At 47.6% G+C, this 24,986-nt stretch overlaps 3 protein-coding genes and 1 long non-coding RNA gene across 4 annotated transcripts in view; 1 reads left to right on the top strand and 3 right to left on the bottom strand.

The window, feature by feature from the left end:
* Nucleotides 1–4,343: 4,343 nt before the first annotated feature.
* Nucleotides 4,344–7,777, bottom strand: LOC129198098 (keratin, type II cuticular Hb4-like). The gene is made up of 7 exons (XM_054807149.1): nt 7,315–7,777; nt 6,604–6,812; nt 6,035–6,095; nt 5,676–5,771; nt 5,241–5,405; nt 4,959–5,084; nt 4,344–4,568 (listed from the first exon to the last, which is right to left on the bottom strand). Exons 1-7 carry the CDS (start codon nt 7,756–7,758, stop codon nt 4,344–4,346), a joined length of 1,326 nt encoding a protein of 441 aa, XP_054663124.1. The 5' UTR covers nt 7,759–7,777.
* Nucleotides 7,778–10,070: 2,293 nt separating this feature from the next.
* Nucleotides 10,071–13,246, bottom strand: LOC129197969 (keratin, type II cuticular Hb4-like). The gene is given in 8 exon segments (XM_054806809.1): nt 10,071–10,083; nt 10,196–10,407; nt 10,804–10,923; nt 11,268–11,443; nt 11,546–11,612; nt 11,720–11,786; nt 12,031–12,234; nt 12,855–13,246. Coding segments are annotated over 8 exon segments (1,251 nt in total).
* A 2,355-nt stretch (nt 13,247–15,601) lies between these two features.
* Nucleotides 15,602–23,468, bottom strand: LOC129198091 (keratin, type II cytoskeletal 6A-like). The gene is made up of 9 exons (XM_054807140.1): nt 22,899–23,468; nt 22,277–22,485; nt 19,524–19,584; nt 18,766–18,861; nt 18,415–18,579; nt 17,912–18,037; nt 17,557–17,777; nt 17,250–17,284; nt 15,602–16,826 (listed from the first exon to the last, which is right to left on the bottom strand). The coding sequence occupies exons 1-9, from the start codon at nt 23,283–23,285 to the stop codon at nt 16,618–16,620; spliced, it is 1,509 nt and encodes a 502-aa protein (XP_054663115.1). The 5' UTR covers nt 23,286–23,468; the 3' UTR covers nt 15,602–16,617.
* The window catches only part of LOC129198126 (uncharacterized), a 44,755-nt gene continuing 43,056 nt past the window's right edge, over nt 23,288–24,986 (top strand). The window contains exon 1 of the long non-coding RNA XR_008574432.1: nt 23,288–23,406. This is a non-coding gene — a long non-coding RNA (uncharacterized LOC129198126). The remainder of the gene's footprint in view (nt 23,407–24,986) is intronic.

Here is a 24,986-nt window from a genome sequence, read left to right as displayed (position 1 = left end):
CATGGCTTTTATCTCATAGCCAAAAAAAAAATCAAAACGAAAATAAAAAATCCCCTGAAGTTAATTGAAATGAAGAGCTCGAAGAAAGACGTTGCCCAGATGTTTTTGGGGGTGCTGCTGTTTGCTGTCATTTGTGTGGCTTTGTGATACTTAGCGAGGAATCATGGGTCTCTCTTAACATCACAAGAGATGAGCGGGGATCCTGGAATTTTTGGGTATCAGGCTTGCAGCACTGACCTGGGAAGGGGCGCGAGCAGTCTGTGTGACTGCAGCTTTTCCACATTTGCAGAGCGACATTCACTGCACGGGGGTGCTGGGGAAAACGGGATCTGCACACTTGGGGAAACACGGTGAAGTATCTTTGTGAGTCCATGGAGACGGATGCACTTCATGCTTTGTGCTTGTTCTTTGGATCCAGTCTTGGCTCAGTCTGGGGTCATAAGTGGAGCTGTTCAAAACTTAATCTCTCTGCTTCAGAGAGGGCGATGATATTAAGGCAAAGCACCCTGAATTAGTGTAAAAGCAGATGTACTCAGTGTCTTGTTAACTGTAATTTCTGCAAGTTGGATTCAAGAGGAATAATTCAGCTTCAGAAGCAGCTTTTCAACGGGGGAGATTTTTGCACTTCTAGAGGAAGGAGACAGACACGACCCAGAGAAACCCGGCGCTCACCCACTCCGGAGCCCTCCTCCATGGAGCGCTACCGCTGCCAGACTGAGCTCTCCAGCAGGCAGAGCCATCGCCCGGCTCTCGCCACGTGGGCTGAGTCTCCTGGGTGCCAGACTTTGCCTCCCACTGCTTGTCTGAACAGCAAGTGAGCTTCCCGTGCTGGTGGGCAGGATGTCACTGGAGAGAATAGAGGCAAAAAAGGATGATGATGGGAGCAAGCAGGTCTCAGAGGTATTAAGAGGTAGAAAAAGCCATCAAACGATCCACAAAGCAGTATTTTTTGGCCTCCCTGTTCTGCAGCAGTGACTAAGAAGAATAACAAGCATCTGAAATGTGGATAAAATCACACGCGGACAAAGAACGTTGGTGCGGGGCCAGGAACGTGCCTGGTCTGGACATCGGGGTGACCTGGCAAGCTGCTGTGGTTCATGGAGGAGCCATGAATTCGGGCTCAAAGAATTTAGGGAAAGCTGGAGGTCGTTTAGCTTTGCAGACATGAGTTGAGGGAAAGATGGAGCCCAGTAGAGAGCGAAGACAGTGGCAGAGGACAATTCTTCCTCAAATGGGCAAGGTCTTTGACCCATCTGGTGACACCTCAGGGACACTATTCTGTTCATGCTTTTGGGGCCAGGGCTCAGAGCGCTTCAGCTTCTGCCTCTTACTCTCTGCCGAGTAAAATGCACAATAATTATGTATACTTTATAATACTTATCTAAGTATACTTTATAAGGTTTTTTCCTAATACTTTAAGGAATGCTTCTTTGAGTGTTTCTGCCATCTCTGCTTGTTCTTGGCCTCTGTATTTCTCCCCTCCTTGTGAGCTGGTCTGATTTTCTCTCTGCAGTTAAGTGCCCCAGCTGAATGCTGTGCTCCTGCAGGACCAGCCCCGGTGTTTCCTTCTGGGCTGCGTTGCAGGATGCAATCGCTTTGCTCCGTCCACCTACCCGTGCGGCACTGCCGTACCACCGGCTGCAAACGCTGGGATGCGAAGTTACCCACGTTACTGTAATAACAGAACCGAGGTCATTGGCAACGTGATCTGCCTGCAGAGGTCGGAGGGTTTTACGATGAAGGTAAGTTCTGTTCTTCATAGGGAAACTGAGGCAGAGGAAGGGTGAGGACTCGGATGCAGGCAGGCCTGGGAAGAAGGCTGCAAATGCTGGGGAGCTTTCTTCAGTTCCCTAGTGTTAAAGCTGCGTTTGCTTCAGTTTCCATCAGTTTTTCAGTAACTGCCAAGGACAAAACCCTGCTCTGAGGTTGATTGAGATTTTCATCCTGTGTTTAAAAGGAATTAAATGGCACAAAACCAGTATGGACTGAGCTGAGTCCCCAGCTCCCACTGGGCAGGGAGGAGCAAGATGGGGAGGAGATGACTCCTATTCTGGGAAGCCTAATTAGCTTGATGGGAAGCCTAATTGGCTTGATGAGGTTATAAAGGGCATCACGCCATACAGTAGAGAGGAAAAGAGGTCCTCCAGCCTCTTGCTGGAGATGGTGGGACTTTGTGCTTCTGCACTGGAGCAGCTGCAGCCTGGGAAGAGGTCTGTAGCGTGGGCTGGGTCTGCTTGGCTTGGGGGGCCACCGCAGTGAGCTGAGCGGGACCTGGTCTGGTGCCAGGAGGAGAGGAAGGACAAGGCGGTGTAAAACCATCCCATAGGTCCCAGTATCTGGCTTTGAGGAGTTCCCAGGCAACTCAAGGCAATCAGTGATGGTTTTAAGGGCGTTTAGCAATCAATGATCGTAATAAAAAGTTTCAGTTAGCTTTATGCAAATTTCTAGAGCATCTGTGCTTAGTCAGTGCCTTCTAAATGTTTTTGTTTGTTTGTTTTTCCTGGGGGAAAAAAATCATTTGGGGCTCCACCCTGTCCTAATGAAGACACCCAACCTGGGAAGCACCTGTCTCTCGTGCCTTGCTGGCAGCCAGCTGGGTCATAAACACTCGGCGTTGGGTGGAACGGATCCTGCTCCTCGTGTGCAGGCGTGAGGAAGGAGAGCGCTGTGTCTTTGACTCAGTGGTGCTCTGGAAAGAGATTATAACCTCTCTCCTCGCATAGCTGCTCATGTGCGCGGAGAATAGATGTGTTGGGGGTTATGGGAGACCGTTGAAGTGTCTGGGTTGGGAAGGAGGAGCTCCCAGCGGGTGGAGGGCTTGACCTGTGCCTGTTTCAGACCCCTGTAAGCTTTGGCCTTGAGATCCCGGAGCAGAGACAAGAGTTAACCCTCCTTTCCCCAAATGAAGGTGTCAAATGAAGGTAACTGAGTTGCTATGTCAGTTTATTGGAGATGCAAGACTAAAACGAGGATGAAAGCTGCTGACAAAATATAAGATCATTAGAAATAAACCCCTGCTTCCCCTTTTTCTTAGGGTTAATGTACTTACACTAGCAGTTCAGTGTGCTAGGTACTGGACAACTAGGAAGGTAATTGATGCTGGTCCCATGCATTTAAGGTTGGGTTTGGATCCCAGTGAACAAGATAGCAGAGAAGCTTTGTGTCCTAGGGCCAGATATGTGGATGGATCGGTCCCTTTCATACCTGACAGTGGACTCTGGCCCCCAGACTCTTCAGTTAAGATGAAGTTTATGGCAACAGATGAACCAGGCCATTAAAAACCCAGAAGGAAATGGAAAGTGGAGGATCCGTTTCAAAACAGGTAATGCAAGTATATAAGCAAACTGCCTTCAAACAGCAACAGCCCTTGAAATCTATGAAATAATCAATGAAATCGGTGCAACGTGTAGGGAAACTGCAAGCTAGGCGATTTTGGGGGAGTTCTGCTCATGCCAGGAGTGTATGTGTAATCTAAAAGGCTGGCTGATAACACTAGGTTGATCCAGGGTGGGAACTGCTAAGACAACTGGGATGGATAATAAAGCTCTAACGAAAATGCTGTTAGGTAGAAGGTGCCCTCTCTCACACCTCATTTTAATCCTTGAATCTGTAGGAGTGGAAAGACCAGGGAACTACACCAAAGGCATCTTGTTTTAACTGCATAATGGGAGTCATGAGGGGGATTTTAGTTCTCCTTGCTCCTAGATTCCCTAGCAGAAATAGAAAAACTCTTGACCATAGAAAAGCCCTCTGCTTTTTGTATCCCCATGGATGGAAAATGAGTGTGCAGCCTGGGGGAGCTGAGTGCGCACGATCTGGCTCTGGCCTGGCTGTTGTTGTGTGTTGGCAGAAAGGCGTGCATGTTGCTTTGTTGCCAGCCTTGCCATTTATCCACAGCTCGTTACACGCTGCTCCTGGCTGACTTGGTCATGGACACCACCTTCACGCGGGAGCTCCTCGTGCTCCTGCTGCTAACGCCATTGTTGCAGCTCACCGCTGTGCCGCAGGGAATTCCCTGGAGAAAAGGCAGATGGTGCCTGAGTTTGGTAGAAGGTGAAGACTCTAACTTACGGATGTTGATGGGGAAGCCTTCTTCTGTACAGAGCCTGTAGAGAAGGGGAAAAGGTTGCACATCATCAATCTATTTTCAAATGTGAGCATGACCCTCTCTGGCCTGTCTCTGGCTGTTTGGAGGCAGTAGGACTGGCTGTTTGGGTGGGTTTGCACTGGTGGAGGTCTGTTAGGACTGGTGGGAAGAACTGATCTGCATCAGGACTTGCACAGATGACTTGTTTTTTCCTTTCAGCACGTGCATGTAAAGTAGCTCGTGCAGGGTCTGTCACTCACCTGTTCTCCTCTCCTTCCAGCAGCTTCCTAAAGGTGATGATCTCGACATCCAGGCCCAGCTTGACCTTCATGAGCTCCTGGTACTCGTGGAGCTGCTGCGCGAGGTCTGCCTTGCTCTGCTGCAGGGCTGCCTGCACCTCGGAGAGTTTGTGCTTCGTGTCCTTGACGGCTGTTTCCCCACGCTGCTCAGCATCGGCCACCGCAGCTTCCAGCTTGCAGCACTGCAAGGAGCAAGGCATGGTCAGTCTTAGCTGTCTCCTGCTATCCTCAAGTTTAATGAGTTTAAAGTCTGGCTGTGCATTCAGCCCGGCAGTAAGATGGACGCGCGGTCCCCTCTGGCAGGTGTTTGAGGGAGCTGGACGTGCAGTTTCCGTGTTCCCTTATGTTGCTCGAAGGGGATGGGATGCTGTAACCGCATCTGCCTTCAGGTACTGCGTGAGTTGGGCTGTAATGCAGCTCTAGTTGGAGCAGCAGAGTCCCAGCTCGTGAACACCCTTTGCAAGGTGCTCTAGCACCATTTAATTTAGTTGTGGGAGCTCGCAGGAACAGCAATTCACACTCTGCGCTGCTGAAACTACCAGGCCTGGCTGTGCTCGCCTGGCTGTGCTCACCTGGTCCTTGGCAATCCTGACTTCTCTGTTCAGTCTCTGGACTATCCGTGTCAGCTCAGCTATCTTGGTTTTTGTCTCTCGCAGGCTGTTAGCGTTTCTGCCTGCACTCACTCGCAGCTCCTCAAACTAAAAAAGCCCAAAAGACATCATTACATATCTCCAAACCACATGCTTTGAGTTAAATCAGAGCAAATCAGGAAAATGGGGGGTGTTTCTCTGGGTCTGAAGTTGGTCTGAAGAGAGAAACTGCACCCAAGCCCTCTCTCTGCCAGGCTTTCTCACCTTGTTTTCATACCAGGCTTGTGCTTCTGCCCGGCTCCTGCGGGCAGTGTCCTCGTACTGAGCCTTAACATCTGCAACGACACCATCCAAGTCGAGATCTCGGCTATTGTTCATCTGCACCACCACCGAAGTGTCTGAGATCTGGGTCCACAGCTGGTGGATTTCCTGGCGACGACATGGGGTTGAGCTGGTCAGACAGATGCTGGTCCTGCTCTGCTCCCAGTCCAGCCCCGAGCTGGTGTGTCACCCACGCTGTGCAACTCTGTCCCCCTTTGCAATGAGCAAGCAGAGATGACGGGCCAAGTCTCACCGTTGACCGCAGGGGATGACCGCTGCCCTGCGTTACCCCCTCTTCCTCTGTCCTTTGGGATAAGCAACTTCAAAATCCAGCAGGGAAATGCAAATGATGGCTGGAGCAATAGGGAAGCTTCTTACCTCTTTGTAGAACGTTCTCAGGAATTCAACCTTTTCTTTCAGGCTTTCCACCTTGGCCTCCAGCTCTGCTTTGTTTAAGAAAAAACAGTCCGCGTCCTGGAGACGCATTGGGGATAGAAGAAGGAAGTTTGTTAGTGAGAGCGGACTCAGGGCTACCCTTGGGGTGAGGGACTTTCAGAGCCGGTACCGTGACCGTGCGCCAGCTCCCAATTACAGTTGCTGCTGATTTGAGTTCAAGCAAACCCAAGCACCAGCTCCTGCTTGTACTTGTTTTGCGTGCTGCTTTTGGGGAATAAATCACCGCGTGCACCCCAAAGACCTGAACCCAGAGAGGAGAGTTCAAACGGCCCCTTGCTCACCTTCTTCAGGGCAATAAACTCATTCTCGGTGCATGTCCGCTGGCTGCATTTGTCCTTGTACCTGTATGGGAAAATGGAAGATTTTGTTTGAGTTCAGCGCAATTACATCTTTGTTTGGGTTTCTACAGGTCCTCTTTCAAGAGGTGAAACTCCTGATTTTTTTTCGTTTTCCCCAAACAATGTTTTGGGATGCTTTGTTCTTGTTTCGTAGCCCATGGGAAAGCAACTTTGTTTTCAGAGGGGTTTTTGTGTCTTTACAAATTTGCAGAGGTCAAATGAAAACGGTTCTGCTACAACAGCGAATAGGTGCTGAACATTTCTAAATGTTCCATGTTTCCCTGCATTAGGAAGGAGAGAAAGAGAACCTGGAAGAGCGACATCCTCCATTTCCTCCATCTCTTTACATTGGGACGTTATTTTATGTATTGAGATCATGGTAGATCTCTCCATCTACCTACTGGTTCTCCGGGAACCAGTTACTACCACAAAAAGTTCATGGTCTCTGCCTGTTTACGAATCTTGAACAACATTTTGAGCCCTGCACTCGCATTTCTCTGGTTTTTACTTACATTTTCTTGTTGGTTTCCAAAACCTGCTGTGCTGCTTTCAGCTCTGTTTCTAACTTGTCTCTGTTGTACCTCAATACTTCCAGCTGCTTCTTCAAGTTACCAATAGAAGCCTCTAACATGGGGGTGATGATATTCCTGAAGTGTTTTTGACCCTGCAGAAAGCTCCACTTGGTCTCCAGCACCTTGTTCTGTTGTTCCAGCAATCGAACCTGAATCCCAGAAAGCAAAATAGGAACCAAGATGAGGATTAAGAGAGAGCCAGCGTCCATGCAACAGCAGTGAAACGCGTGTTCCTGTTCTTGGTACGTGTGAACGCAGCATTTCCTCCTCCAACGTGCTTTTGTGCATAGGCTGCTTCTGGGCCGCCCATGTGGAAATGCACAAAAAACTAATCACTTCCAGAAAGGAGAGATTTGCAATAAATTGGGGATGTCCGGAGACGAATGGGAAGGAGCTGGAAGGCTGATGAAACCAGTTTTAGCTTGTTGCCTCCCTGCAGTGAGGCCTAAAGATCAGAGCAATCGTGCCTGTACACTGAGGCTTCCCCAGTGGCTCACAAACACCTTGGTGCTCAACTGGCACCCTTATGCAAGTTGCCCTCAATGTCTGCAATGAGTTGTCTTACAAGGATTCCTTGTCCGTTCCGTGCTAGACGCCTCACTGGGACTCTAGTGCCTGCAAACTGGAGCTGGGGAGGGGTTCTCAGCTCACCTTGTCAATGAAAGAAGCAAAGCTGTTGTTCAGGGTCTTGATCTGCTCCTTCTCTTGGTGCTTCACCGTTTGCACGTTGGGATCGAGTTCCAGTTTGAGTGGTTGGAGCAGTTGCTCATTGATGGTGACGGGTGTGATAGCGCGTGGCCTGGAGACTCCACCAACCCGATAGACAAATCCAGCACCTCTGTAGCCGAACCCTGTGCCAGCTGCACCAAAGCCATATCCACGTCTCGAAGGAGGAAACCTTCCAACAGCTATTCTGGGCCTGGAGCATGCCGTACCGTCAAGACTTCTGCTGCTGAAGTAACCCAAACCACGGTAACCCATGCCACCACCCCAGTGACAGGAGGAAGTGCTGAAACTACATCGATTCCTGGGAAGAGCTACAGAGGAAGAGCCAAAATTCCTGACAGCGTGGCCGGAGCTGATGCTGTAGGACATGGTTGCTGGTGGGAGAGGGATTGGTGCAGGCGATGTGCTGGGAGCAGATTCCAAGGTGCAGTTCCCTCTGACCATGGTGGAGCACCTCTTCCTTTTATTTGCGTGGAAAACGGGGCGAGGCTGGATGAAACTTCCACAAAATGTTTATGATGCAAAGAATGTGAACTACTTAGCATATATTGTGCTTGCCAACAGAGAAAGCAGCAGCATATTTGCCCCATGAAGGTTTGAAGAATGCTGTTAAGTCAGAGGGGCCGTATTTAAGTCTTGTGTAATAGCAGCAAAAATTAGGGGAGTTGTGCTGGGCGAATTGTTTCCAGGGGACTTGGTAAAAATTGCATGTTCCCCTTTTTATAGGTTGGATGAAGCGGAACTGAGACTTTGAAAATGTGAAATGCTTTTCTATCAAAGGAGATCTTTATGCTTTGCTGGTACATCAGCTTGCAAGTAAGAGCTTTGAAGGAGAAAGTTTTTATTAAACAGCGGGTTGAATCACAATCAATAATAAATGTGAATTTGCTGAGAATTAATGAACAAAGTCTTGCAGGCAGGTTAGTGGTAAATGACCACGTTTGTTGGTTCTGCCTATAAAAAGGCGGCGTGTTTTAATGCCAGGGAAACATCTGTGGGGCCAAATCTATTTCTCAAGGTGATTTTTCTGCAGGTTGCTGATATGAGTGTTTTCCAACATGGTAATTTATTTGGGGGAATTGCTGATTAGTTTTGAAATTGAAAATGATGCTTGGAACATGGTAGTAGCTTTTACAGACACTCTTATTGACCAAATCCTCAGAAAACTGGCGTCTCCTCATCCCTCAGCTTGAAGGTTGGGTTCCCACCTGGTTTGGGGCAGGGCCAGGCTTGGTCCTTCACCTCCTACGTTGGGCGGGTGCCCTCATTGTGGCGTCAGGGCTCAGACTCTTCCCGGCTTTGCTGTTCACACGCGCGTGGAAGGGAAGGGAAGGGAAGGGAAGGGAAGGGAAGGGAAGGGAAGGGAAGGGATGGGATGGGATGGGATATCATTGGAAGGCCAGGGATAGCGTTGGTGCTCGCGTCGCTGTGTGGGAGGGCGGTGTGTTTTGCAGGGGTAGGGTGGAAGTTTCAAACCAATGATTTTGTTTTGTTTACTGCATTTCTTTCCTCTTCCCTGTTCAGTGGTTGGTTACAATTACAAGCCAAAATTACCAGCTTTGCTGTAGGGATCTGGGAGCTCTTGGACACTTTGGCTCACAGGCATGCTTAGGGGAGCACGGCATGAGAAAATCCAAAGTTAATCTTGTGATTGTCCTCGATCCTCATGTGTCAGACCACGTTGCTCCAGCCTGTTGTTGTATTTTATGGCTCTCTGGCTGCATCTCTTCTCTCCGCATTGTCATCCTAGGAAATGCTTTCTGCTTTTGATGAGACAACTGACCCCAGTTGCAACTGTACGGCGGTTTTGGACAGAAATCTGAGGACAGGGGTTGCAGGACGCTGGGCTTGCAGGGAGCCTCACCCAAAGGGAGAAAGGGACAGTAGATAAAGCTGCAGGTTCTCCAAATGCAACAGGGAAAGACAGTTGGATTGGTCATTGAACTGACCCCAAAAACCCCCAAATGTTGTGAACTAGCTCAATTAAGCCAAATAGTTCAAATCGGGTTGAGCATGTTGGGAGTGAGAAATTTTGGTGCTACTTTTTTTTTTTTAATGGAAAAAAAAATCTCAATTTAAAAAAAAAAAAGGTTTTGTTTCAGGAAAACTTTTTGATGGGAGGATTCCTCCTCTTCCAGCCTACCACAGGTTTCAGAGCAGGAAAATTCCCCTGGTTTTGTTCCTGTTCTCGTGATCTCTCACATCCCCGCTGCATTCACGCAGTCTGGCTGTAGCCGTTTTTAGCAGATCTGTCGTACCACAGTGATTTTCAGCCCCCAGGGAGTTTCCCTCCCCCTTTTCACCTTCGTTTTAGGGGATTAGGTCCAGGGGTATGTTGTTCACTGAGTGATGGACACGGGAGGAGCCTGGTGGGCGAGATGTGATCTGATCTCCTTGCACCACTCCCTGTTCCCATGGACCAGCTCTGCGCTCCACGTTTTCCCAAAGCCACTGGATCTCCTTGGGGACTCTAATGAGAGATGGCCTCAGCCTTGATTTGAGTTTGGGTTTGTTTGTTGGTTTTTTGGTTTAAAGACATAATCTTTGTTCATGCAAGGTCTTCCATTTGGGGGAAGACCTAAGTGCCTGAGTGCATTAGCAGCTTTTGACTTTGTAAGACATTTGGGTCCATAAACACTGGAAAGTGCTTTGAAAGGTGTCACAGCCTAGGACATCAGGTCTCAGTGGGATTTACTGCAATTACAGAGGTGATGGTTCATCAGGCAGACTGTCAAAGGTGGTTGTGGGTTAGATGTGTTACTATTCCTTCCTTGCAAGCATCCTGCAGGGTTGTACCAGCACCCACCTGCTCTCTTCCCCCTCCAGCAGCTTCCTGTAGGTCACGATCTCAATGTCCAGGGCCAGCTTGACGTTCATGAGCTCCTGGTACTCACGGGCCATGTCCCGCTTTGCTTTCTGCAGGGATACCTCTAGCTCGGAGAGGTTGCACTTTGCATCCTCGACAACCACTTCCCGGTGCTCCTCAGCTTCAGCAATGGCTCCTTCCAGTTTGCATCTCTGCAGGTAGGAGATTTTCATTGCTGCCACTTATTTGCATGTGCTTTGAATAGTTCAGAGCTCTTGAATCTGCCTGTCCGCGTATTCATCCACCTGCACTTTGTTATATTTTCAGACTCTATAGGTAAACCTCTAACTCTAGAACAACTCTTTCTGCCTTGCTGAGACTTTGGTGTATGTGTTGTCTTCTCACTGCAGGTCTCTACTGACGGTAGTTATTAGTCGTAATAGACCATTTTTCTCTGTACTCTGGATTACAGGCGAGTCATAGAGTTGAGCAGCTGACATGTATTTCATCAAAACTGCCTTTATTGGTCCTTTGCTCTAGTGGAGGAGTTTTAAAAAGCCACAACCAGGGAATTGCGACTGGCATTCTTGCCCCTGAGTCATTCTTACCTGGGCTTTGGTGTTTTCACGTTCTCCAGTCAGTCTCTGAGTCACTCGATTCAACTCCACAATTTCATTCTTTGTGTTACGCAAGCTGTCGTCGTGTTTGCCCGTGGTTTCTCTCAGTTCCTTATATAGAGGAGAGAGAAAACGCAATGAAAATAAATACCAGAGTGAGGAGATGAGTCAGTAATTAAACCTTCTATGTGATTCTGGGGCCGTGGTCCCGGATCTTGAGGTTTAAGGCAAAAAACCTTTGTCACCGGGGCACACGAATGACTCATTTACACAGTAGCAGCTCTGTGTGTGAAGACATTAACTGAGGATGTATCACACGAAGGGAGAACACAGCAGGTGGCTAAGAAAGCAGACCTTTAAAAAGCCTATTCAACCCAAATTAGGAAGTCTGAAGAAGCAGAGCCCGTAGCAGAAGTGGGGCATAGCTACTTCTGTGAGCATCCATCACGACTCACCTTGCTGTAGTACCAGGACTCTGTATCAGCCCGGCTTCTTTTGGCAATGTCATCTTATTGAGCTTTGACATCAGTGATGATGTCATCCATATTCAGGCTTCAGCTGTTGTCCATTTGCACAATAACAGAGGTGTCCAAAATGGACATGCTATTAAATTGTTTCACTCTCTTATCCTCTTGGGCAGAAGACAAAAAATGACCAGACACAGAGAAAAGAAGGAAAGGTTTCCACCAGTTGGGGTATACAAACATCCCAAATGAACAAGCTCAGCTAAAACTGACTCGCTTAAGGTGGGATTCAACTCTTTTAATTAAATCTTCCCAAAAGTTGGACTTTAGGTCCCTCTAGAGTCTCTGGAGAGAGAGAGGCAGTCTCGCCCTGTCTTTCCAGCAATGTTGGCTGCTGTTCATACTAAAAGCCTGGAATAAGTGTTTGAGTTGGTTTGAAATGCTCTTAGCTTTTTCAGCGTAACAAATTCATTCTCTGCACATGTTTGCCAATTGGTTTCCTCTTCATACCTGCAAGGAGAAGAAAAAAGATCACTTTGCTCCTCGTGATTCAGCTTAAGCAAGAATATGACTGTAATATTCCTCTACCACCTCCAGATGCTCAAGCTCAGCATGGAAACCAACTGCTGATGCAAGTCATACACATGTACATCTGGAGGAGATCTTGCATCTTGTGCAGCCTTTGCTGTCCAAAAATTAGATAAGATCAGTTCTAGCCCTAGTTTTGGAGCTTTTATCTTTTTTTAAAACTTAGTTTTTCTTGTAATCTTCCATGATACTCTGCATGATGCTCCGTTCTGTTTCCAGCTTGGCTCTGTTGCTTTCCAGAACATGCAGCTGCCTCTTCAAGTTGCCAATATAAGTTGCAGACATTGGCTTGATGTTGCTTCTGTAACACTTTTGTTCCTATAGAAATCTCCATTTGGTCTCCAGCACCTCGTTCTGTCCCTCCAAGAACAGGACTTGATACCCAGTAGTAAAGCAGTCAAAGCGTAGTGATTTGTTATACCGGTGACACAGAAATGAACAATTATAGTCCCAGAGTTGGCAAATTGAGGGAGAAAATCTGTGAGTTATTCAGGATAGTATCAGGTGAATGGAGAGGGCGTGCATTTAAAATCTGTCGAACAGCATCTTCTCTTAAGAAGGTTCTTCAGAAAAATGTATTGGTTGTTACTGTGCAAAAAGCACCGAGTTAGACTCGGCACTGGAGTAGAGTGGGGTAAGTCAGAGGTAATTCAACAGAAGTTAGGGTTCAAGCGTATAAAAATGGGGCATTAGAATCAGCTTCTCTGCGTGTAACAGCAAAGCTTGACTGTCATTTGCAATAAGACTGCTTTACGCCACTCTTAGAGCATGAAAATACCTTCTTGCCTCCACTGAAGACTCTTTTTTAGTCTAAGGTGGTGCAAAATGTGCTCCTCCTAAAACCCAAGCAGTCCTTACTGCAAAGTCAGGCTGCGAGTTTTGACTGCAGTTGCTAGTAAGCAGTTTGGCAAACGCATTCCTTGTGTCGGATGTGCCGTACGGCAGATTGTTATGGCTCTGCGCCTGCAGTGCCCGTTGAGCCGGGCGTCTCTCACCTTGTCAATAAAAAATGCAAATTTGTTGTTGAGGGTCTTGCTCTGCTCCTTTTCCTGGTACTTCACAGACTGAAGGTTTGGGTCCATCTCCAGCTTGAGCAGCCGGAGCAGACGCTCATTGACTGCGACCTTGGCGATGGGTGTGCAGACCTCCGAGGCTCCACCGATCCTGCAGCCAAAGCCAGCACCTCCGTAGCCCAACCCTATGCTTGAGGGGCTGTGGCCATATCGCAGGAGGTGACAGCCTCTGATCACTGGTTTGGGCTTCCAGCCTGCGTTGCCACCAACGTTTCTGCTGCTGAAGTGTCCCAGCACAGGGTACCCCACACCACCACCTCCCCGGCACAAGATGGTGCTGACACTGTGTCTCTTCGTGCTTCGCGGCATCACCACAGAGCAAGAGCTGAAACTCCTCGTGCCCCCAACTCCGGAGTAGACACGGTACGATTGGCAAGATGTCGAGATCAGCTCGAAGGGGGGTGAGGGAGAGGGAGAAGCTGAATGCAGGAGCAGGAGGCAATGCACATGAGTTAACCTGGCCAGAAACCCTCTGCAATGAGAAGCAGAGCTTTCACCCTTTTGTGTCCCAGGAAGACAGGTTTTGGCTGCACACCCAGCCCCAAAAGACCATTTTTAAAGATGTTTATGAGCTTAGGCTGTTTGGTAATATCACACTCGTCTCTTTTGCTGAATAGTGACCTGAGCCGCTTTTAAGCGCACACCTATCGTTGAGTTATAGGCTGCATTTCTGATTTGAATGGGAGGGAATCCCTGGTCCCATAAAAACTGCATTTGCAAACCTCCCTTTTTTTGTAGTAAGCATGAAAGAGAGGAGCAGAACCAATCTTTTGATGTTTGCAGGGCACTGGGAGCGAGGGAAGGAGCGTTGCTTTCTTTTACATGTGGGAAAAGAAGAATCTGAGTTAAACTCTTGGGAATATTCTAGGGATCCAAACACTGGAGCTGATTTGGTTTGGTATTACATTAGCCTTTAGCCAGAGTTGCTCCTTTTGTTATCCTAATTCCATAATTTACTCCTTTCTTTCGTTCATTTGACCTCTGTAATTTTATTGGCCTTAAGTACAATCTTTTAATTCCCTCGGGACTGGAGATGGACCCGTGCAAGCATATTTCTTGGCGGTAGGGCTCTGCTGGTCTGTAACTGCAAGCAGAACACAGGTGCAGCAAAGGGAGGTGAGAGCAGGAGGAAGCAGTGAAAGGTTTTTCCAGCTCAGACCTTTGCACCAGCCGGGGAAAAAAACCAAAGGCAAAGGTTGAATAGATGGAGGTGGTCTCTCGTGTTACTTCTCTCTTCCACCGAGTGCCCTGAAGGAGGGAGTCTGTTGTTTTCCCTGGTTTTGGGGGGAGTGTGACTGACACTGGTCAGATTGACACCTCTCGTCTTATTGCTTGCAGAAGTGTCCTCCATGGGGAATAGCTTAGAAGAGAACTGGGCTTGGTCATTGCTTTCTGGTGAAATTGTTCGGGAAATCCCTGTGAATGTATTTATTTTTCAGCAAAGGAGGTGGATTCAGAGTGACAAAGATGCAGGAAGGGCAGATAAGTCTTTCCTAGAAAATGAAATAGGTGATTTTCAGTCCCATCTTTGCTGAAATACCAAAAAGGCTGTGTGCCATGGGTGGGAACCCTCTTAATTCTTTTGCCTCCAGTGGGATAACACTGAGGGCTTAGCCCTGAAAATCTCAGTCTTTTCTAAAGGCTTTTATGTGATTTTCTTGGCGTACATCGTGGCCTGAGAACATATTCTGCTCCATGAAGAGGATCAGAGAGAAGTTCATGCTTGCAAGCCTGAAAGTTGGCCTGCCTTGTTTAGCTGCACAACTTTTTAGGGTAAAGCTGTGTGGGAGTTGTATGTGCTAAGCACTTTTTGGGAGTCAGCCTAAAAGGAGTTCCAAGAGCTCAGCATCTTTCATGATTGGGCCCTGGATGCTGGAAAACAGCTGCTACATGTGATAGTTGGCATCTTCCATGAAATGGAAGAAGTCACGTTGGATTCTTTTCTCGCTTTCTCTCTCCTGGGTTTTTAATTACAGACCTGAGCAGAGCTCAGTACTGCCAGCTTGTCTGAGCCAGCCCGGCTTCGATCTGCTGACCCAACAAAAACCTCAGCTCAGGAGCATCTGACTGCCCTGGGATCGCATCCTTGTTTAGCACGTGGCCTGATGGCTCTGTTGGCCGCTTTGGAGAGAGGATGGAGATATATCCCTCCTGTTTTCCCTGCACAAGCTGCAGGTCTGGAACCGGCCTTTCCAGAAGTTGATGCGTGGGATCCATCTTTCCTGACTTTAAAACACCTTTTGGAGTGCTCCTGCAATGCAGACATCTTCAGCCAACTGCCTGGAGCTCTTTCAGTCCCACAGAGGGAGAGGGAATGAGTTGTTTGATCCAAAAGTGTCTGTTGCTGTCCTTTGACTGGCTCGGATGTAGGTGTTTATGGCCAGGTGAAACCATCCCCACCTTCTGGTCTTGCTCTGTTGGCTGTGCAACTTGGAAGACCTCCCAAAGTGCTTGGGTACTGCTGCTCTGTGACCCCTCAGTGTTCCCCCTCCTCTCCAGGACTGAGATGGGGAGGAGGAGGATATGGGAAAGCTCCAAGTGACAGCCAGTGCCTATGGCAAACCTTCTAAACCTTGTTTTAAAATTACACTTTTAGGTGAATTTCATAATGGCACAGAAACCCCACATTGCTCGTGATAAATTTGATTGCAGTTTATTGAAGAAATGTCATAAAACTCATACAGTTCAATGGGAGCAGAAGATGAGAGGAAATGAGCTAGTTACATTTTGGCACATAATTCTCCAACCCTCCTCTTTGCCTCCCTCTCCCTTGCATAAAAAGAGAAGAAGGGGAAAAAAAAAAAAAAAGCTAAGAACAAAGGCACTAAAGCAGAGATGTTTTTCCAGGTTATGTAAAATCTGTGTTACCAAAGCCTGCTGTTCCTCCTTGTTGTTTTTCCTGTATTTTTAACCCCTGTCTCTACTTTAAGCTCACTCTGGCTGGTGGAAAGGAGAATGGTTTGCTGCTGGGATAGGGTCTAGCAACCTGTAGGTTAGGCTTAAATTATACGTATTGGCTGGGTGAGGAATTAGATGTTATAGAGAGCCAACCCCTTTCACCTATGGAAAATGAAGGCTGCATTTTTGGATTTAGGAAGAGTGAGAGCGCCCTGGAGTGAAACAACAGCAATTCAAGAGGAACTGGGAAACAGAGCAAGTGCCTCTATATTGAGAGAGGCTTAGTTTTCAATTCTTCAAGCCTTTGGGGAGAGCAAGCCCAGCAGTGGGGAGCAGGGTTGATTAGGAGGGAACACAAAAGACTGTGGTCTCAACACACCTCCTGCTTTCTACCATAAGCAGCTGAAGGGACATGTTCTACTTTCATGTAGGCTGGTATAAATCCAAGTCCTGCATCTACTCTGGATTTGCACCAGGGTACTGGAGCAAGAGGAAGCCCTGGGAAGTTGCAAGCTGAGCTCTAATGATGGCACCCATTAATGGGAAGGTTGATTACTTGTTGACAAGCAGCACTGGGCAGCTAGGTGAGGCTTTATGCAGAGGAATTAATTGGACTTGGAGAGGCATCTCTCCCAAGCCAATAAGTAGCACAGGGAATGTGTTTTCCCCTAATGGGAAAGTGATAAGCGTGGCTCTTTGGATGGTGTTGAAAGGTTTTGTGCTGACAGCAGGACATGGTGCTCAACCTCTTCTGCTCCGGGTGAGCCGGGTGCTGCTGCGACTTAGCTCCGATAGCTCTTCTTGGTGGTGGTGCTTTTCGATACAAACCTCATGCTTGAGCTGCTTCCCCCACCGGAGCTGAATCCCCCGGCCAGGCAGCTCCCGCTGCTGGAGCTGGCACCGCTTCCCCCCATGCTGAGCCTGTTGCTGAAGCCTGACCCCAGCCCCAGCGTGTCCCCACCGCCGTAGCTGCTCCCGGATGAGACCACAGCTGTGACAGGAACCATGGGTAGAGGGTTAGTTTGTTTGGAATAGTACGAAGGAATTTCAACCTTTAGGTTCACACATTTGTGGTTTTTCTTGGACAGTTTACCACTGCCTGTGTTTCACACATCTTATTCTCCGGCTTTTCTTCCTATCCTGTAGCAGAGCTGGCCTTTGACATCTGAGTCTCCCAGGGACAGGCTCAGTGTACAAAACCTTTCAAGTTCAGAGCTGGCCAGAGAAAAGAGGTGTCAGGCTCTTTGGCCTCCCCAGTCCCGCAGAGCGCTGCAAAACCCTAATATACTCCATTTTTGTGCTGGTAACTACTAGCTGCATAGCTCATTTTCATTGTCTTATCCTCAGCTCCAGATACATTTAAGGAATAACTCAATGAACATTCAATCTACAGCTTAAGAGCTAGATTACTTACAAATATTCACTGCACCAACGCCTTCTCCAGCCAGCCTGAAAGAGAGGACAGAGAAGGAAGGGCTTGTTATTTAGGACAATTTCAAGCAACAGTTTGGCACCAGGACTTTGGATTAACAGAATGGTCTAGGGTGTTAAAGGTCTGATGATGAGTGTCTGACAGTAATTGAAATAACACCCGTAACTGTGTAGGATAGGAGGGCGCTTTCTCTTCAGGTTTTTGTGGCCCTTCCCTCTCTTGTTGCAAGGCAAATCTGAAAACATCTACAGGATTGGACATTATTTGGTTTGCAAGGGGAGCCACCCACCTGCTCTCCTCTCCCTCCAGCAGCTTCCTGTAGGTCGCAATCTCGATGTCCAGGGCCAGCTTGACGTTCATGAGCTCCTGGTACTCGCGGAGCTGCCGGGCCAGGTCAGCCTTGGCCTGTTGCAGAGCATCTTCCAGCTCAGCCAGTTTGGCCCTGGCATCCTTGACGGCCATCTCCCCGCGCTGCTCAGCATCTGCGATGGCTGTCTGCAAACTGGCGCACTGCAAGAAGTGGAAGTAGCTCTGGTGACTGCTCAGTAGGTTTGGACCTCAATTTCCAGGCATCCTTGCAAGGGTAGAGCAAGGTGGTGGAGATGGAGGTGCCCCTATGTTTGGAGGGATCCTGTGCACCATACCTGTTTCTTTACACTATCAATTTCCGAGTGGAGCCGCTGGATCATGCGGTTCATCTCTGAGATCTCCATCTTGGTGTTGTGGAGGTCGTCCCCGTGCCGGCCAGCCGTGAGCTGCAGCTCCTCGTACTGAGATGGGCGGGGAGATGAGACACCGGGGCACAGTCAGATCTGGGCAGGAGCTTGAACTCATTGGTAGAGATTGACCCTGCTCTGATCCTCTCTTGACTGGGTCTCCTGTCTCTTTCTGTACTCAATCCAAGCTCTTCCTTGTGAGCTTTAACATATTTCCTTCCTCCCTCTATCTCCTTATGCTCCTCTATCTTTTGTTGTCAAAATGGCATTTTCACATGTCCAAGAAACTAAATGAAATCCTATCCAAATCGACTTGATTTTACACCCTACTCCCCTGTGCTCTCTCCTTGCACTCTCCAGTATAAAATAGCATTTGGGAAATGCTAAACAAAAATTTTCCTAGCTCACCTGGTTAATTTTCACATCCTCACCTTGCTTTGGTACCAGGACTCAGCCTCTGCCCGGCTCCTGTTGGCGATGTCCTCGTACTGCGCTTTGACCTCTGCGATGATGCTGTTCAGGTCCAGATTTCGGTTGTTGTCCATGGACAGGACCACGGAGGTGTCGGAGATCTGTGACTGCATCTGAGACAGCTCCTGTAAGTCAAACAAATTCGTTCTCAGTCCCAAACGTTCACCCTTGTGCTCGTCTCAGAGATGATGTGTAGTAGAGGGGTAGGGATGGAGGGAACTGCAGCTCCAAACATCTCAGGCTGGTTCAATCCGGTTGCTACAAGGAAATTGGGGAAATAGTAGAACTGGGGAAATTTGGGAAATTCTTACTGCTTCGTAGAGGGCTCGCAGGAAGTTAATCTCATCCGTCAGTGCATCCACCTTGGTCCCCAGGTCCACCTTGTTCACGTAGGCAGCATCTGCATCCTGGAACCGTGACAAAAGAGGTAGTGAACCAAACCATGCCTATCTGCATCCTTGTAGAAAGACTAATTGTCGTTTCATACGAACCTTTGGAGACAAACCAGAACTGAAGACTTTCTTGACCTCTGTGCCTTTAAACAGAGCCAAGAGTGAATTTGTTTGCTCCCTCCACCTTTTTTTGGGGGGGGAGGGAGGGATGATGTCCATAGATCTAAGCAACTTTTGACGTGTCAGAAGCCACTGAATTTCCCTTTTCTTGCCAGTGCAGAGACAGATATTTTGGACAGTGCTTGAAATAGTGGAAGTTTCTCCTGCGGTTGGGACCAGGGGAGCTGTGGAGGGTGGGAATGAATCCAGAAAGGCTGGCTGCAGAAGAGCCAGAGCATCTGGTGGAATGACTACAAGGTATGGATGACCTAGATCTCATCTGGTACCTGGGGGACCAGGACTCACCTGAATTTTGGATGAGGGGCTTGAAACAAGAACGAGCTATTGCCAAGGACTGACACATTGGCACAATTGGGTGTTTCTACTTCAAGGAGGAATGACTATGCGTTTGCTAAGTGCTTTGGCTAACTTGGCACTGCCGGATAAAAAGGGTTATTTGCATTCAAATGCGTTTTGCTTTTTAAAAGTGTGTCCCTTCTTTGTTGTTGGCGCCTCACCTTCTTGAGCAAAACGAAGTCATTTTCTGCAGTCGTGCGCTTGTTGATCTCCTCTTCGTACCTGTTGGGAAGGGGACATGAGCATCCCTTTACGGCTTCCATACTGCAACCCACCCCGTCCACCGTGGGCGTATGGAAATCCCTCCTCCACACATTCGTTGTAGGGTGCTTGTGGAGAGACTAAAGAGTCTGTTCCCAGGGGCGTTTACCACCGATGTGTAGGTCTTTGGTGGAAACAACAAACGTAGCTACCTAATAACGCCATGTCCTTGCTGTGTCAGTGCGTATGTTATACGTAGCATTATTAGATATATATATCTCTCTCACCGATTATGATAGAAAGACAGCACCCTTGGGCTAGATGGTGGGAGGAGGCCATCTAGAAAAGCTGCAGGCCTTCATTAAAGGCACGTTTTATCCTCCCAGAAGTTTTCGCCGTGAATGGGAGCCTTGTACTCTCTAAATTTTTCTCAGGCCGGGAGGGCTGGGTGGAGCCGTAGCTGAGCTCATCGCCACCACGCCTGGGTTAGTCAGAAGAGCCGGGATCTCTGACGCCAGCTCCCGCGGTGGCTTCAGGAGGGCTGGGGATGGCCGGGGAGGAGGGAGGATGATGGCCTGGGCAAGGAGAGCCAAGGTCTGGATCAGCAGCAGTGCGCAGTCCCGCTCTTGGGAAAGGATAAAAACCAGCAGTAGCCATGGACTGATGCCCAGCTCAAATGAAATGATTATATGGGGGAGATGAAAGACAGGAGTTCAAAGGAAGGAGTCCATGCAGCTAATGAAACGTTAGCCTTTCATGACGCTTTCATGAGGGAAGATTTCTACATATCGGGAATATCTAACCCTTAAAATCATTTCCATTAAGCAAAGTCCTAGCCTGTATATAGTTTTATGGGTCTCTAAGCTCTTAGCCACATAGAAGAGGAAAACTAATTTGGCATTTGTCTAATTTCTAATTGCTGTATGGATTAGTATTTGACTCAGAAGAGCAAAGCATTAGGAAGAAATCCTTGGGATCCACAAAGTTTAAAATAAATAAAGGTAAGAAGAACAAATTCCTAGGAAACGGGGACAGAAGCAGTGACATCCTTTTGGTAGGCGTAGGCATTGTTGCCACAATGCAAGATGCTGGTCCCTACCCAGCAATGTGTATGATGTAATTGAACTTTTGCCCAAAGATTCCCTGATCTGGAGCCAGAAGGAATATTTGCCACTTTATGTCAGATACAGGCAGAGTATTAAAGTCTGAACCTCTTCTACGATGTGACCTTTGGTCGTCAAAGGATTTCTTGTCTGAAGTCATTGTGCACCCAAGGGTCTTTCCTCAGCTGAGCAATCTCTGTTGCTGCTTTGCTGCTCCAGACTGTGCTAATGTTGGACATCATTGCTTTTCAAAATTTAAATTGCTTTCACCACGGACCTGCAACGAGAACGGGAGGAGGACTCTCTCTGACCTGGTTAATCCGTAGCAGTATTGTGCTTACAACTGGGATTCATCTCAAGTCAGCTACCTGGAATTTGGCTATTTTGGCTCTCTTTGGGGTTTCTTCTGTAGGTGATGGAGAAAGATATTTCTCTCTGGAATGTCATTTCTCACATCCTAAAATGAATTAAGGAAATCTGATGGCTGATTTGTAAAACCCTGAGGTCTTACATGGCCAAACTGACCCAGGACAGAATTTTTTTCTCAGTTAAATGTTTCTTTTCTGAAGGCACAGAGAACTATAAAAAAGAAGTCTCAAAGTAGACCGTGGACAATGATTTCTCTTCCCCAAGGCAGTCGTTTCTGTTCCGATGCTACTTTTGGGCTAGAGGCACTGTTGGTGAAGGTGGCAGAAAGTGTCAGGCACATGATCTCCCAAGAAAGGGAGAGCAGAGGGGTTTTGGCAGAATGCGCGTGTCCTGGTTTTGAATTGCAGCCTGCACCTAGCTCTCATCTCTCGTTTTTCTGGTTCCAGATTGACAATTTAAGCTTCTTACTTATTCACATCCATTAAGCAGAGTATCCCTTGTGGGCATGGTAGCAGACACTAACGCTTGATAGATGTTTTTCCAAAGTACAAAGAGTGGATGAGAGAAGGAACTCCTCCTCCTGACAGCCTAAAGAGTCCAAGACCTGAGCTGAAACCCTCGCCCAAGATTTCAGTGACTTTCCATGGGGTGGAAGCGAACGCTTGACTTTCAGAAATGCTAAAATATCCAATACATTGATATTAGGGGACATTATAATAATTAAAATTTAAAAAAAAAAAAAAGAAAAGAAAACCAAAGAAAACCACTTAAACACAGATGTAAATTTAATCTTTCTTAGACAATTTTTCTCTCCTGGAAAGGAACCCACATCAGTAAGAAATGTGAGTGCTCGGAATGCTCAATAGTCTTGTTAAGATTCAGGTTTTGTCCTGGTCTGTATTAAAATGACTACGCAGGAGTTGAAACCATTTGGAAAGCTTAATCTCTGAGTAGACTAAGCTTTTGAGAAGCTGCTCCCAAACTCCTGTGGATGGCTGATCTGAGCCTTTTGCAACATTTAGAAAGTTCACCTGTCCCTGCAAAAAATTGCGTATGTCTTGCAAGGGGTAGAGTGCTGCTGCTGCCATTAATACAGCAGCTAAAGTGAGGGGAACCGAGTCCCTTTAGTCCTTTCTGAGGTCTCACAGTTTTGGGGTTGCCTTGGGTCTTTTAACTCATCCAGGAAGAAGACAGAGTGGGGAAAAAAACTGGACAGATTTCTTTCCCTGTGTGTTGCTTACCTGATCTTGAAGTCTTCAACAGCATCCTGCATAGCCTTCAGCTCCGAGCTGAGCCGCAGCCGATCCCCTCCTAGAGCCTCGAGCTGTCTCCTCATGTTGCTGATGTACGCGTCAAACATAGGTTCTAGGTTATTTTTCACAATTTTTTGGTCTTTCAAGAGGCTCCATTTGGTCTCCAGTACTTTATTTTGTTGCTCCAGGAACCGCACCTGAAACCCATCAGAACAATTTAAATCATTTGGGATGATCAACTCAAAACCTGCCTCGCTTTTCATGAGATGGGAGCTTTAACATGAGGGGGTTTTTTTGCTTTGTTTTATGTAATTTAGAGTGGGCTTTAGAGAGGTATATCATCAAAAGATCATTGGTAGGAAGATTTGGAAACCAGGAGCAATATTCAACTGCAAAAAAAATAATTTGCACTGCATCCAGACCGTCTGAGAGCGCTCTGACAAAATGAGCTGTATAGACAGTCTGGATATGGAGGTAACAAGCTGGACAAAATCTGTAACTCTGTGCACGAAGGATTTACAAGTAAATTTTTAATGTTGAGAGCAATCCTGATCCTACTCTACAGGCAATGACAAACATGCCAGGCTGGATGAAGTGGAACATGTCTTACCTTGTCAATGAAGGAGGCAAATTTGTTGTTGAGGGATTTGATCTGGTCTTTCTCCTCCTGCCGCACTCTCTGCATGTTGGGGTCAATCTCCAAGTTAAGAGGTACCAAGAGGTGTTGGTTGACCATGACCTCTTGAATACCTCCAGGGCCACATCCTCCTCCAAACCCAAACCCAGCTCCACCAACTCTATATGCCAACCCGCCATGACCTGACCCATAACTGTATCCTGATCTAGCAGAACAATACCCTCCGCTCATGGAAATCCTCTTGCTTGCCCCTAGATTGTGAAGGCTCCTGCTGCCAAAACCACCGTTGATCTGTCCCATGCCTCGGCCACTGCTGCGGGACATGGACATGGAGCTGAAGCTGCTTCGGTTAACAGGCATAGTGGCAGAAGCAGTGCTGAAACTGCTCTCTGAAAGTGAGTTCTCCTGACCCAATGCCGACTGACTTCTGTGCAATTGTTCGCCGGTGGCGAGAGCAGAGGACAATGAGGTGAGACGGCAGGTGAGTAGAAATCTTTAAGAGTTTGGATCAGGAGTCCCCCTCTGCCTTTTATCCTCTTGGAGAGCTGGGCTTGTCCGCAGAGGACTGCAGCTCAGCTGACTGAGCTAATTGGTTTGGTATGCTGGCACGTGGCCACCTTTCCCAACCCGTTAATCACCAGACTCGCTAAAGCGATGGGCTGGCAACCTTCAGGCTCATAAAGCTAACCAAATTTTCTAACCTGTATTTTTCAGAGCGGGGATTACTGGTGGGGAAAAAACAAAAAATGTCCAGAAGTTCCCTTTGGGCTTGCTTTTAACTTAGGTACTGGTGTCAGTGTCCATTTAGTTTAAAGCTACTTGGACTGAAGTTGCCAGAAGAGGGAATCTAGAGATGTTGAAAATGCCAATTTGATGTGCTTTGCTAAAGAAAAAGCTGACTTTGCTCCCCAGTTGCCAGCTGTCTTGGGGTAGGAGCAACCAGTCCTGATCTAGGCAAGAAGTTAGATGTCTTCGTCTGCGCTCATCTTTGCAGGCAGCACTTTGTCTGCAGAGGTACTTCTGGTAAAGGTGATAATTTGGGAGGTACCTGTGCCTTTCTTTTGGCTGGATGCTTTGCTCAGCCGAAATGCTGCATAATGAGATCGCTGAAATTTTGTACGCGGTCCCCCAGAGAGGAAGCCTGACTTGTAAAAGTCCAGGTCATCGGGTGCCTGTTTGATGCCGGACGGTGTTTAAACCGAATACCAGTTCTGCTGGTGTCAGTGGAAATGCAGTCCAGAGATGCCAGAGAAAGATGGGCAGGGGTGGAAGAGGACAAGCCGTTTCCTTTCCAGTAGTGCGTTATTGTGCTTAGATCTAGAGGATTAACGACAAGCTGGGGTTTATTTTATCGCCTTCTCTTTAGGCTAGGAGTCAGCATGCATTTAATGTGCGTCACGTTTACCTCTAGTGCTTTAGTCACTCGGCAGGGTTGTGTCGGAGACTGAACCGGCACAATCTGCTCAGGTAATCTCAGCACAGTATTTTTTTTTTTTTTTTTTTTTAATAGGGACTTCGGTGCTTTTGTAGTTTGTGTCTCGTTTTTGCTGTTCAGGAGATTAGAGAAGGGGAACTAAACCTTCCTTACCCTCAGGGGTTTTATCTATCTCGCAGCCTATGTCTGAGGACATGATTCTTCCCAGAGAGGGTGAGTTTGGGATTTTAATGGGTCTTTTCCATTTCTAATTATGGTAATGGCAGTGACGGCATTTTATTAGGCCCTGCAGCTAGTGCATGTACAGAACAGCGTGAGCTGAAATACTTGCTTTCTTGGGAAAAACTAGATTTATATCCCTACATGACTCATCACATGAAAACTTGAAAGATTACAGGGGTTTGGGCACGATCGAGGTGGCATGAAAATGCTGAGATGCCGTAATGTAGGAATTAAGATAGAAGGATGTTTTCTCTAGTGCCTGCTAGGAAGAGTAGGTATTTTCCCATCCTTTGGAAGATACTGATGCTAAAAAAGCTTTGCTCACACAAATGGGAATGGAATGTCCAACTGCTCTATTCCTGTTGGATATAAGAGGTGTCCATGGAGTGGCAGTGAGTGCAGAG

Source organism: Grus americana, chromosome 31 (assembly GCF_028858705.1).
Source record: "Grus americana isolate bGruAme1 chromosome 31, bGruAme1.mat, whole genome shotgun sequence".
Taxonomy (NCBI): Eukaryota; Metazoa; Chordata; class Aves; order Gruiformes; family Gruidae; genus Grus; species Grus americana.
Note: the sequence above shows the minus strand (reverse complement) of the source record. Positions and strands in the feature narration are given on the sequence as shown.

Bases quoted from the DNA above. Each gene is read 5' to 3' on its own strand.
- LOC129198098 (XM_054807149.1), bottom strand. From the start codon at position 7,758: ATGTCCTACAGCATCAGCTCCGGCCACGCTGTCAGGAATTTTGGCTCT. The intron at 6,813-7,314 runs GTGAGCTGAGAA...TCTGGGATTCAG, and splicing joins TTGCTTCTTTCATTGACAAG to GTTCGATTGCTGGAACAACA. The intron at 5,085-5,240 runs GTGAGAAAGCCT...GGGCTTTTTTAG, and splicing joins AAGCCTGGTATGAAAACAAG to TTTGAGGAGCTGCGAGTGAG.
- LOC129198091 (XM_054807140.1), bottom strand. From the start codon at position 23,285: ATGCCTGTTAACCGAAGCAGCTTCAGCTCCATGTCCATGTCCCGCAGC. The intron at 19,585-22,276 runs GTAAGCAACACA...CCTTCCCAACAG, and splicing joins GTTGAAGACTTCAAGATCAG to GTACGAAGAGGAGATCAACA. The intron at 17,285-17,556 runs GTGGGTGGCTCC...CCTCTCTTTCAG, and splicing joins CTGGAGGGAGAGGAGAGCAG to GCTGGCTGGAGAAGGCGTTG.